The 14467-nt window shown below is 39.8% G+C and overlaps 1 protein-coding gene across 4 annotated transcripts in view; it reads left to right on the top strand.

Annotated features, from left to right (window-relative positions):
• LOC129754518 (arginine kinase 1) overlaps positions 1–14467 on the top strand; it is a 139714-nt gene that overhangs the window by 121922 nt on the left and 3325 nt on the right. The window contains exon 1 of one of the 4 annotated variants that reach the window (XM_055750640.1): positions 12994–14361. The exons of 2 other annotated variants lie outside the window; for them this stretch is intronic. In XM_055750640.1, the coding sequence (XP_055606615.1) occupies positions 14213–14361 (149 nt within the window). In that variant the 5' untranslated portion in view covers positions 12994–14212. Of the gene's footprint in view, positions 1–12993; positions 14362–14467 lie in introns of those variants that run through there. One more of the 4 variants, XM_055750641.1, reaches the window with a different exon arrangement.

Raw genomic sequence — 14467 nt, 5'->3', positions numbered from 1 at the left:
ACATTGTATTTGAAAATATATTCAAAAAAAACTTTAAAATTGTCTCAAAATGCTCAATAAATTGTTTCCAAATTGTTTGAAAAGTGTTCTTAACCCATTCGAGACGAAGGCCTTTTCGCGATATTCGAACTCATAGTAGTTTACATTAACATAACTTTTATGTCGTTTAATTTTCATCAAAACCAATTTTCAATACATTTTGCCTAATCTTTGCGGATTCATTTGGTGTAAGAATATTATTTTTTCGAGCTTTATTAAACTCACAATGAATTGTGCACACCGTGTGTGCAATTGGTCTCGAGCGGGTTAAAATGTTTCAAATTCGTTTCGAAATCATTATTGTCTCAAGATCGGAAAAATAATAAAATTATTCCAACTTTTGTGTCTTGAAATCGTCTCGACATAATTCAATGTTAAAACGATTTCCAGGAATAAGTTTATCTTATCATTGCCTCGAAATTGTTTTAAGCAACTCACAATTTTCTCGAAATTCTATAAAAATAGTTTTTTAATTTTTTTTCGAAACTTTTTAAAAACTTTGTCTAATTGAAATATAAAAATAATATCTCGAGTAGTCTCAAAACAGTCAACATTATTTTTATTCTCCTTTTTTTTTCGATAGAGCCGAAATTATCTTGCGAATACCTCAAAATTGTAAGTTAATTGTAAGAATAAATTACAAAATGTACAAGAAGAAAACTTCAGAATTGTTTCGGAATTTTTATTGCATAATCTATACTGCCGTTCTACGCAAGAATGTCCCATGTGACTTTTGGGTCATTTTCACTTTTTTGCTGGAAACGGTCTCTTTTAGTGTTAACTTTCGAATAAAAACACAAACAAGTATACTTTGTTCTGAACTTATACGAAATTTTCATCAAGGTGGTTGTTTCTATGTTGATAGTTCTACGCAAGAATGTCACACTAGAAAAAATTCTATGAAAAATGCAAATTTTATCAAAAAATTGTCTTAAGATGAGTTCAAACTGTTGAATTTAATGTTATTCACTGAAAAGAACACTAAAATAGAGGGCAGAGGAGGAGCGAGAAGCCTTGAGTGTTTTATTCAGAGAAATTTTCACTAAACACATTTCGGTAGGCACTACTTACAAGATCCATACTCAACTATACATTTTTATAAACAAAGAGGAACGTATTTCTCAAATTACGGTTTAGCATGAGTTTTTGGCAAAAAATAAACTACGCAAGCTTTTAAAATGATAGAAAAATTGTAGCCGTGTGACAGTTTTTCGTAGAACTAGCATCGGCATGCGTTCTGATTCTACGCAAAAGTGTCACACGGAGCATTTTTGGCTCTAATTTGCTGTTTTTTTTTTGTAGGAAATGTAATTTTTTTGGCAGAAAACATTGTAAAATGATTAACTTGAACTGCCCAAGCAACCAAAAGTTCGAATATCACTTAAGGAACGAACTAATAAGTTCATATATAGCTGTACAAAAGTTCTGTGGAACTTTTTTGCTGTTCAAAATGCTTTTTCGAGGTCCATGGAACTTCATTCTTTATCAAGTTCAGCCAATACTCAAAAAAAGCTTTAAAGTACTGTTTTGGTTTCTGTTTCTACTTTTTGGGAACTTTAATGTTTGTATGAAGAAAAACAATCTACTTGTTACGTACTTCTCATTTTTTTCAAAATCAAGTAGCTATCAAAGGGTTGCAAGTCTTTTTGTACAGCTCAATAGTTCGTAAAAAGTCTCTGTTGTACTATTTTGTAAACTTGAAAGTTTTTAATTAGTTCCAACGGGCGTTCAAAAGCAACTTCGTATTATAGAAACTTTGAAGTAGATTTAAAGACTAAAATCTACTTTTTTCGAACTTCAACACGTGTTTGCATAAATAAACACATCGTTACTTGGGAAACAACTATATGAAGTACACATTAAGTTCCGGAAGAACTTTTTAACAGCTTGAAAGTGGGAATTAAGTAGAAATAAAGAACCTGAAAGTCGTTTTAAAGAAAATCATCACATCGAGTAAAATCGTTGCCTACTCATGATGTTCATATAGGGCAACAAGTATGGATCTCAAATTTCAAGCGGTGAGCTCGGGTTCGAGGCTTGGTAAGAACATGTTGTTTAAAATGCAATGTGAGTTAGTAACAAATATGGTTGATTAATACGAATCAAAATAGCAGACTTGAGAAGGCAATTGAAGGAGCGGTAGAGTAATTTTTTCGATTTTTTATGCTGCTTATAAAGTGGATTTTGAAGCTGGTTTGAAGTTGTTTGACGATTTATGCGAACTTTTTGTCAACTTTAAAGTTTGTTTAACTACTTAAAAATTGAGCTGAAAAGAAGTTGTATTAGCATACTCGATTAAGCTGATTAAACCTGATAGAAGAATGTTATCCGAACTTTTGGTTGCTTGGGTGTTCACTACGAAAAAACTGTCGGTGAATTTTTAGTTTGAGAGAAAAGTTGGAAATATAGCTGATATTTCAATCGCGTTTTTCTCGTTTGCCCGTTTTTCCACATGGGACAATCTTGCTTAGAACGGCAGTATACATCGTTCAAAAAATTTCAAAACTGTCCCATGATTGCCTCATAACTAAGTCATAAATTGTCTTCAAAATGGTTTGAAGGTAAATAAAATTGTTCATTGTTATTATGAAATTCTTTTATTTTTTATGTTAATTTGCTCCTAAGTTTTCTCAAAAGGTTGAAATATCTATTGGATCCACAGCAGAAAATTCTAAACGACTTCAAGACCTACCAGAACAGAGAAAGAGAACTATCCGGTTCCTGAATTCTTCCTAAATTCCTTTGGAACATTACGACTTTAGATTATGTATGTCACAAACTCCTAACGATCTTCTGAACTTTTTAGTTCTAAACCCATTTTAAACACTAGAAAATTTGAGAAACCATCTAACCTTTATTCTTTTCGAATTCCAAACAGAGGCGACTCCAATGCTCTAGTTCGAATTATTGTCCACTAGATTTGGCTCGATAGGTACATTTCGAGATTTTCGAGAAATCACCGGATGTACAAAGTTTTTGTTGAGGTTCATGTAAAATACAAGATTAAACGTTGAATTTAACTTCAATCATTCCAACTTGTAACCGTTTAACGATCCATAAAACCTGGCTCATCAATAAAAATGCCATCAATTTCCAATCGTACGTAACTAGGTAGGTACGTTTGCAAATGGATTGTTCCATTGTAAATGACGATTTCAAGCCCAAGTTGGTATAGGAAAATGTCGTAAAATATGAATGGGTTTCAATATTTCAAACCAATTTCATTCAGTGTTGTGTAGGTATTATGCAACTCGACAACGAGTACGACTCGTTGAGTTTGATATCATCATTGGATCTGAACCTCTAACAACAATTGACGTACTAACACCGTACGTACCCCACCAAGTTGTTTGCGGCTTTGCGCGAAACGCGTCCATCCCTTCGGATTGAGTCCAACAGAGACTACTGTAATGAATATTTCCTGCTGACGGGGTTTTTGCACATCTGGCTAGTCCCGTGATGATTCCCCCACCGCACCGTAACGGCAAACGGAAAATTTAGCAGACAAAATCTACCGCACGATTTCTAAGATGGATCATTTTCATCAATCATTCGTTCTCCCCGGTTGATAAACCTCTCTCATCATCCATCCGATCACCGGGTTTCTGTGCCTCTGTCCCAGTGAAAGACTCACTCAAATTTTCATTTGTATTTCTTGGCCCGGGATCAAACGGAAAATTGCGCTAGCGTCTCCGCCGCCCCGTGTGGGAGGACGTCTCGGCACCAGGTGGACATAGAACGACGAATCGGGAACGAGCGCCGGGATCTGTACCCACAGTAGGTAAATGTTGCCAAGAAAGATGGTATCTCTGCCGGTAAATTTATGACCGTCGTTGGCAAGTTATGATCGCGGATCTTACTTGTTACCGCCACAGCTCGGAACGATCTCGCCATTTTTACGTGCCACCACCAGCATCTTTCGGTGTTGTGTGTCGAGTCGAGGGAGAAAAAAAACATAAGAATCGAGCTAGGCCCCGGGAATGAAGCGAAGACTCGCCACAACTAATTGAACGATCAATTGAGTTTCATTAGCAGCGGCCGGACGAAGTTTCTAGACTCATTCGAGCACTTGAGACGAAGAATATTATTCCTCTCGGCTCGCTACGGCTTATTTGAATAATGACCGTTGAGCTTTAAACGGAGAAAATCACGTTCAGCTCACCAGAAAACACATAAAATTAAACCGTTCTGCCTTTTTGAAAGTTGGACATTTTAAGCGGTCAAATTGGATGCAACGAATGTTGCGGTTCGATATCGCAACTGCATTTCGTACAATGTCGAAACATTGCAATTGTTTGCTATCAGTGTACATCGAAAATATCGATTATCTTATCAGCAGACGAGTAAGTGGCAGACGAAATTGATTCCAATTAATTTACACGTAAGTGTTAGATGAATTGAATCCACAGCTAAATGGATCTATTTGATAAAACATGTCTTATTCAAGTACAAGTTTATAATTCCAACATCAATTGGGACAGCTGTGTAAAATTTGTTTTTTTTTTAATTAAATTCGGCTAAATAGAATCTTAAGATCATCACACACTAGTCGATTGAGTGTTTCTTCTCATTCATGTGTTCATGTCAATGCATGTGTTGCATACTAAAAGGCGTAAAAAAAATGCCTGGTTCTTATACGTTAATGATTGTCGACAGTTTCGATAGTATAACTGAAGGCGCTTCTAGTAGTACACATGGAACTTGAATAACAAGCAACTGATAAATCAATGCATAATTGGATATTTTCATTTACTTTTGACTGACAAAGAACGTAATAATCGTAGAAATTTCACTCAAATTTTACAAAAACACCCCAGATTGATTCAAAAAAAAAAACTCTCAATTCTAACAATAACTTAACGAAAAACAAGCTACTAATTCTGCAGGGCCAATGAATAACTCTAATCAGGATGCACATTTTTACTTTGCAAATGTTAAGTTAATGGAATGGTAACTTAACATTTGCAAAGTAAGAAAGTCAAATTAAACTACTCACAAAGATGTCGCTAGAAGTTTTTCTTTTGTGTGTGATCAAATAATAACATTTTTTGAACTAAATGCCCGAAAACTACAAGAAAACAAAAAATGGAGATCGTAGCTCAGGAAGAATTCGTCCCATGATATCGATTCTTCCGCGATTTTCCCCTCCTAGAACAACTCCCCTCCAGCGGGGAGCAATTGAGGCGCTCAAGTGAACGGAAACCCTCCGAAGTCGTTCACCTTGTCCTCGATGACAGTCGCTTAACTTTTGTTTTTTTAAACAGAGTTAAGATCCATTTGACTAACTTAAAATGTGTGAGTTTTTTTCATGAATTACAAAACCTAACAAAATGTTGTAGAAATGGAAGCGGAATGAAAATCAAATTAAAAGCGAATCATTCCTATAGTTTTAATATGCATGTGTGTGACAACCCTCAACACCTCAATAGCGAGCCACAAATTTGACGAAACATTAAAAAGGCTACTGTTAGATGGGAGATCATAGCGTCTGGTGATCCGGCGAACGATTCGCGGGATCGGATTTCCGGTACTGATTTCTCCCAGAGCAAACCACCACCAATTAGGAAGTGCCGGAGTGGACGATCAAACCCTCCAGATCGTACACCTTGTCCTAGGTGACAGCCTCTGATCTCACGAGATCATTTTTGGCAACTGGTACAGATTTGTGGTTTGGAAATGACCGACCTTGAAGCATGTTTTATCAATCCAAACAGCCTTGAAATGCATGTGTTTGAGTTTTTCACTAACTTTTAAGAACATTTATATTGAAAATTCACACCTTTTTATGGGAGATCATAATGCAACAAACATTTCTTTCGTCAGTTCAATAGAAAGTCGTTTGTACTCATAGTCTCCCAGAGCAAACGCTAAAAACCTGGAGTAGAATCAGATGAAACCCCTTTGTGATTTCATCACTTAACATCCAGGTACACCTTTTTGTAAAAAAAAACCTTCTCCGGTGTGTGTGTTCCTAAGCTTGATCACCCTTGACCATTTCATGAAAACCTTGTGAATGAACATTACATTCGGAGATGTTGAATGCTTCCATTACATATCTACAATTTACCCGTTGGAAGTCGACCAACAGTCTCCCAGATCAAGCCGGGCCCGGGATCAATCTCTGGTGAGGATCGAAGACCTTCGGTCGTCGACTGATCTCATCAGTTACAACCCGAGGTACAGGAATGTGTAGATAGTAACAAACCCAAATGTCATCCCAATCTCATCTCACCTAACACCGACCATGTCTAGAATTTTTGGCTCTTCGCCTAGAAATAGATTTCTAAAGCCACGAACAGGAAACCTTCCCGGGACTGTGTATCTGTACATATAAGTATACCTTTTTTCATTCTCGGAAAAGTAATTTATCTCGCTGCTGGCCGTTGTTGATTTTGCTCAGTTTAGGTGTGAATAATTTGCAATTTGCGGCGGGTGGGACACCACAACAATTGTAGAATATTCGGGATGAGCACAGCCATTCAGTTGATCAAATAATTTGTTGCAATTGGACTGGGTATGATAATCTACTGGCCATGTCATAAACAAACAACTGCATTTGAATAAAAAAAGTCTTTGAATCGGATGAGGAAAATTTTTAATGCAAAACAGTTCTGTAGAGGCTGCCAATTTCTCCTAAAGAATTTTACGTCTCGAAAATCGTTATCAATAGAAACAAATTCATCTAAACTAAACTACACTTCCTACTTCTTAATTCCAAATTCCAAATTATGATCATATGCTGGGTTAATCTTTTCAACTGACTTGGACTTGGATAGTTAGAAATAAAAAACAAAATCTTCTAAGAGTTTTTGGATTTTCAAAATTATTTCAAATTCACGAACTTAACTCGATAGAAAGTAAGATTTTTACTAAGAGCCCAGGTTTTGGATTTTTACTCTGTACCTTGCTTTTGAATTCTTATTTTTGGACCATGCTATTGTGACTTTTAGTCTTCTCATAAACATCTGTGCATTACTCTATAAGTTAGCAAACTTTATTACGCATATTTATGTGATAATCTAGAATGGACTTCTTTTCGGGTTTTGGGTTTTTTTTTCTGCAGTTGTTCCACACAAAATGCAACTGTGTGAAGTCGATCGAATTTTAATTTATCTTTTAACTTTTATCTTGCGAATTGTTTCAAATTTGTCTTTCAAAAACTTCGATCTTCAAACGAAGCGAATAACAAACAGATTTAACTTAATCTTGTTATCGTTTTTATAGTCCCATATCACGCTATGCTGGGACGTTACTAGTAGCTTCCAGCAGTGATTATGTAAGCGAATTTAAAACTGTCAACTCGCACCAGCAGCCTATCGAAACAGGGACAGGGACGCGGAAGTTCTCGAAGCTGAGGAGCAACGTTTTCCTCTGCTCGAATAGCACCCGAGAAAGCACATAAAGTCGAAAAAAACTAACCCCCCAAACGTAGATCGTGGTGGTGTGGTTTGTGACCTTCAACTTGAAACCCGGGAGCGTTGCAGCAGAAATCAGTGTCACGCAACGGTGCAACATTCGGAAAGATGTTGCATCGCCATCACTAATCACTACTAGCACACCTAGCGGCGGCTAGTGTAAACTATCGCGATGCAACCTGAGTATGCAACCACGTGGTGATTGAGCTTGAATCGCGCCAAAATTTGAACGATTCAAAGCGCGCTTATCGAGAGTCACGAACCTTCTCGATGGAAAGAAAAGGTACCGGACTGGAATCTTTCCCCATTACCTATCTAGCATCTGACAAACTGTAATTGTGATAACTTTTTATCGCACAATGACATCGCCACGACCCATCCTAGTCATCGTCGTTACGGATGCACTTTTTCGCCTGTTGCAAAAAAACACACATTTTGAAAGTGAAACATTGCTGATTTCTTTGCACCGAAGACTGTTTCCAACCGACTTTTTAACTTTTGCTGCAAACGGGGCTCAAATCTTATCTATAGGTCTCTCGATTTGGGGGTATAAATAGAGCCGGTATTGTTCTTCCCCCGAAATCAAATGACAACATCTACTCCGGCACGAATTGCATATGACTTTCCCGTAAGCTTCTTCCCTTTATATCAGCAAACAGCTAGCTAGCGATCGCATCGGGGAGATTTTCGTTCGTTCGATTGTTTTATTCGCCATTGACAGACAAGTCGTTAATCTCGGGGGCTGGATCACGTGGATGACGGTGGACGACAATCGATACACATCACAACTGATGTCACCTTGTTTTATTGGAAGGTCGCGTGTTTCATTATTTGATTCCAGTTGGCCTGGCCCATTAATTTGTGCAGCTGTTGGCTTTGGGCATTGGGATTCACATCGATTGGAACTTAGCTGGTTGCCGACTTTCGGGGGCAATGAAATTGATATCGATTTGTCGAATGTCACAACTGTTTTGGGGAACAGATTAAAATTAAAAGTTGATTAGAAGTTTAGGATGTTTGCAATCTGATAAAAATTTCTTAAACAAATTTTCTTTTTAGATATTTTACAAATATTGCCGGTTTTTCTCGGTGTTCATTTATTTGAATCAAGCAACGACACTGGATGTTTGAATTAGTTTATCATACCCGTTTCGATCAGCACCTGTCATCGTGTGATGTACATTCACACCAACCACACGAAACTCGTTTTCTAGTTCACCGGTTTGAAATAATTGGGCAATGAATAAGAACGGACTAGGTCAGGTACTTCACAGAGCCCTAGCTAGAGTGTGTGACACACGGAATGTAAAAATTAATAGTAGGTGTATTAAACCGATTGTTATCATCAGACTCGGACGGAGACAAACACCAACGTTCTGTTCTGTTCTGCATAGTTTGTGATGGATCGGCGACCTTTCTTCGCCACAGAGCAGCTCTGCATTGTCCCAATTTCCACAGCCAAATTTATTTTGATAATCCAGTCCAACCGCGAATGTCGTTACAGTCACTCGGTCGTAACTCGTGGAACCCAAATCCGGGGCCTATCATTGCCAGAGTCGGAGACCGTCAATCGGAGTGAATCATCGGGGAATCATCATCGCTGCCGCTGACAGACCAGGTCGTCGGATATTGTATAGCCGGAGCTCAATCTCAAACTCAAACAGCAACGGCAAAAACAAAAAAGGCCGACAACCAACCAACTGACGACGAATGACTGACTGATAGTGCTGTAATCACCCATCATCCAAGCAGCGGCTCCAAGCTGCGATTACACTGACTGTGGAAGTACCCAACCGACGGCCGGTCGAACCCATAACAGCAGCCTCAGTGCTCTTTCCGCAATCAGCGAGTTAAGTGCGTGTCCGCGTGTGTAAAACGCCTTTTGTTTTTTCGTTTTGATCTCTGTGCGATTTGTTTCTAAACTTCCCAAAATCGAGGATCTACCTGATTTTTCCAGGAATTTGTTTTTTATTAAATTCGCTGTTTTGTGATGTGTGGGTCGTTGGATTGTGCTTAAGGATCACCAGATCATCATGGGATTACGGATGAAAGTTTTTAAAACTCAACACTTTTGATAGGTGCAGATTCTTGCAGCGATCTTCCACAACCAACAGCCTCGGGAGAAAGTGAATTAAAAGAGATCACCGTTGGATGACCCGCTACGATCATAAATATGTATCGCACAAAACACAACCTATGCAGCAGCAACATTACATCGCGCGTTCCAATCGAGAAACATACAAACAACTGTCCAAAAATCAAGCAGAAGCAGCAGCAAAAGCATCAACAGGACACCACGATCACTCTGTATATAACACTCATACAAATGTGTGCTCTCCAGCGAAATGATGCCCCACAACAACAACACGACTCGATCCCCGACTCCATACTCAGCTCAGGTGTGGTGCAGCCCCATTATCGGTCTGTGTTGGGTGTTATGGTCAGCGATGTGCAGAAAGTGAAATCCAGTCAGCTACTGAACCGAACCGAGCCAAACGGCTTAAGAGTTAGTTACCTCTGGAGTATTGATGGTGATTGTTGTTCGCGCAGTTTTTTGCTGCAATTTTCAGATCATGTATTCGATCGTATTAGCTAGTCGGTGACGTCGTTGGAGAGTAAATTACTTAGTTTTCTCCACCACCACCCACAATCCTATAGTCCATTCAAAAAAGTCGGTGAAATTGAAGCCTTATCACTCACAGTTGTGTGTGTCATTAGCTAGTTAAGAATGTCCACCGCGCGCCGGTACCTGCGCGTATTCTACGGTGCATTCGGAGCTTATCTGGTGCTGCTGGCGGTGCTCTTTCTGAATGGATTCTTCTCGGTCGATGACGAGGAACCAGAAGCCGGACGGTAAAAAGTGCATTTCTCATTAGATTTACCAGAATGTAGCTACACCTCCCTACTACTGACTGAAAAGCTGAACCGATAACAAACCACCGTGATGGAAGCAAAGAGTCTTTTGCGATAATTGAATGTGCGCGGGTATCCATTCTTATTTGTATTTGTCGGTCGGAGTTGCGGGAATGATAAAACCGACTATTTGCTTGACACCTACCTGCATGAAATGAACTGTTGATTTTGCAATTTGTGCTTCCATGAGTCATTTAGAGATTTTTTTCTGGGAATCATCAGGAACAATTAACGCAAATTCTTTGAGCATTGGTACGACACTTGTTCAAGCAAATTTTGTATCCAATGCATTACCAAGGAATCATTGGCATGTCTTTATCTTGTAAGTAGGTACTACTATCGCAAAGCAAATGTAGCCGTATCTAGGTGTACACAGAAAAGTCACAATAAGAAAAAGATAAAGCTTTCAAATCGTTAAAGCTTTATTTATTTGTCTTACAGTACAATGGTTCGATTACTTTTTTCTATAATTTCAACTAAGAACACTTTCCCTAGACTAATTGCTGAAAACCCGGCATGATTGAAATTAGAAAATTGTCATCACCTTGTTTTAAAAGGTACCAATTGAATATCTTATCACTGCGAAGCGATAAGAACACGTCGCGCTCGGAATCGAAAGTGCACGATTAATAGGTGCTCAAGAACTGATAGCCAGATTTAGTCAGACTGAGCTTGTCTCATCGATTAGGTCATAATGGGTAATACCACACTTGAAGCAGTTTATACCTCAAGTGCTTTATGACATCTTTGCGATACTTTTAATCACAACAAATTTATCTATCGAATGTAACCAATAAAAGGGGAAGAAATTTGATTTACAGCGATCATTTAGTTCTTGTTTGCAGTTCAAAGAAATTGCAAGGCAACGAACGGCAGTATGATATTATCGAAGTGACACCTAGCGGCGAGTAGTAAAAAAAAACAAATTCAAATGATTCCGCGACAAACATGCTTCTGCATAATTCCGCACATGCGCTTTGTTGTAATAACCGTTTGGTTCCTTGGATTTCCTCGTTTTCCGCAGCTCAAAAGACATGATTGTTGAAAAACAACACAAATCTAGCAAAAATTCGTCTTTGTTGATCCATCTTAGGGTAAGAGCGAAGGTTCCTCCAATATTATCAAGACTGAATACTATTGTTGTTTTAGATTTGAAGAAGACTTAAGAGATGTTTACCCGAGTTTGCTGGCCACTTTACGATGGACAACATTTGATTTGAAGGAATGATTTTTTTTCCATTTAATTCCTACCGGGCTTCCTAACCTCGAAAAAGTGGCGGAGAAAATCCGGTTGTCCCACTTTGATTAATGACAGCAATCTGTCTCGTCTGGATTGATGATTCCGGGTGCGCTCTTTTCGGAAGAAGATTTTTCCCTTTTTCAACTCGTCACAGTTGGCACGAGTGGGCGATGCCACTGATTCAATCCGATAGGGTGCGTCCTTCCTTTCCTGCGAGACGAGCAAGCATTCTAGGATTCTAGCTAGTTGGATTTTTGTTGGTTTTTTTTGGTATTGTATCTGGTGAACCGAAACCACCACCCAATATTCCTTACCAATACAACGACGAAGACTTGTGGAAAGGATCCCTGTCAAGCTTCAATCCTAAAAACATGCAGGAAAACGTCTGTGCAGTTCCCCCTTCCAATAAAGACCCGGGACCACTTCTCTAGTCACAGGCGTGGAAAATTGTATTATCGAGGCAAAAAAATAATAGCAGCAGTTGGTTCGGTCACAGATCTATGGATGTGACAATCGTTTTCACAATAGCTTCTTTAAAGTAAATTATCAAAAATCTGCTACAGGTTTTTCAAACGGCAAAATAATCGAATTTAATTCAATCATTTCAAAACTTCTATGAAACCCAAACGTGAGACGTCCGCTAGTCTGTTCCCTCATTTTTTTTCACCCAAATGGTGCCGTTGCCGACACTGTTTCAAACGGCAAGGACTTATCGATGGAAGGCACACGCACGACGCCACAAGGAGACATTGTTTGATTTTAGTTTTCGGTCGCCGGAAGGGTGCAAATTTTCCACCCCATTTTGTATGAGGCGACGACGAACAACCACCCCTAGACAGGGGATGATAAAATTAAACAACTGAAAGAAGACGGACAAGAAAGGCGAAGGGCACCGCACATCGGGACGTTTTCGATCCGGACGTTGTCGTCGTCGTCGTCGTCATCGATGACGAGGCGACCGACGACGAGGGTGAATGAGCTTTTCCATCAGGCACCGTTATTGTTGGATGGTAGAATAACATCAACGGAGACTCAAGAAAAAGAGAGCAGCCGAGAGAGAATATTTCGGAAAAACTACCCTTCTGTTCCACAAAGGACACACAAACAACACCGAGGGGTGGTGTTGATCCTGCTTGGACCGGCTGCCGATTATACCGGGTAGGGAAGGATGATAAACTGCAAATTTTCTGGGAGAGAATATCAGAACATTACAAAGCCGTCAATGAGAGAGAGGGCGCGCGAATGCGGGACCGGTTTTTCCTCGCAACGCAAACGCACCGATAGTTAGTGCCCGTAGAATAGTGCAACGGCAAGGATCCGCGAAGTCGCCGGAACGCCGAGAACGGACGGATATCCGACACCCGCGCGCCCCCGTTTGAGTCCGATCCTGGTCCAAACTAATAACCAATTGTCGCCACAAGGATTACCTAGTAGGATTTTGTGTCCTTTATTGGGGAAAGAACCAGCCCCCGACTAGCCAAAGAGAGTGGATCCACCTTTTGGGAAATCATTCCCCAGAATGCTTTAAGGGAACAGTAGTCGGTAGTGAAAAAGGACATCATTTTCGTCGAATAGTGTGAAAAAGGGTGTGGAAGATCAGTTTTAGTCAACCACTGCCTTTTTGCCAAACCCCCTGCTGCTGTTGCTGCGTGTTTAACGCGCAAAACGAAGCTTGGAACCAAGGAATTGTACTGTACTAGTGATTAGAAACGTAAAAGTTGCCAAATCTACCGGAAATCGGCGTATCCTGTTTTATCGGATACAAAGAGAATCAACCCAGAAGGATTTCGGGACGCCAAATAGTGTGTGGAGAACGCGTTGCATTTTTCGGTACTCTATTGCATACATAAAGGCGTTTATAGCGCTGCTTGCTGCATAAATACATTCGAAGAAGGGCGTGTTTGCTGCCGGAGATTCAACGACCGGACGAAGACCGGGAGAACAAGCGCTACCAACTGTTGGATGTGAAAAAGATTTTTCCTCCTCAAAACGGAGCAGCTCTAACAAAATCAGTGAGTGAGCGAGAGAGTACATCAAAAGCTCCCGACTACTATCCGGTTAACCGGCAGCACCCTTTGAATCTGTCAAAAGGAAAAAAAAACGCAAAGATATCTACAAATTTATTGAACGGAACAAAAAAAAGTCCCCCCTAGATATAGGCTAACAATTGGTGACAGTGATTTCCACCACAACCAAATAAAATCAGCCCCACACCAAGCGCACAAAAACGTCGCACAACTTGGAAACCATAGTTTTACATAGTTATTAAAACTATTTGGAAACTATTAAACAAACAACAAATCTACAACGACAAGCCACGTAACGACCCATTTACACACACAGAAACTTATTGATAAAAAAACCCCTCCAAAGGAGGAAATTAGAAACAAGCGCATAGACTAAGGAAAAAACAAAAGTCCAAAGAACATTAGAAAAGAAAATCAAGAGTGATTAGCTTAAATCAAACAACTTTTTCCTTTCTAACAAAAAAAAATCAGCAGCAGTTGTTAGTTGGAAGAGGTGGATACAAAATCAGAACCAAACTCCACTAACCACCAACAGACTAACTAGTAACTAGACACCAGACACAACAACAACACAAACGATGGGTGGTTGCGCTTCCAAGGACAAGAAGGACAAGGTGGTCGAAAATGAGGCGGCGGCCACTGGCGAGGCAGCCGGAGACGGTGCTGCCAACGGGGAGAACGGCGGTGGCGAAGGGTGTGTATCAAACTCGATGGTATTCCTGTCGAGGTAAGTTGGTGGGGGAGCGCATTTGTGCGGCATAATTCTTCCTCACTTCTGCGCCTCCCAAATGAAAACCGACCGATTGGTTGTGCGTGAGGTAGCGGGGTAATAG

The sequence above is a fragment of the Uranotaenia lowii genome, chromosome 3, assembly GCF_029784155.1.
Source record: "Uranotaenia lowii strain MFRU-FL chromosome 3, ASM2978415v1, whole genome shotgun sequence".
Classification (NCBI taxonomy): domain Eukaryota; kingdom Metazoa; phylum Arthropoda; class Insecta; order Diptera; family Culicidae; genus Uranotaenia; species Uranotaenia lowii.
This window is presented reverse-complemented; position numbering and strand designations above follow the sequence as displayed.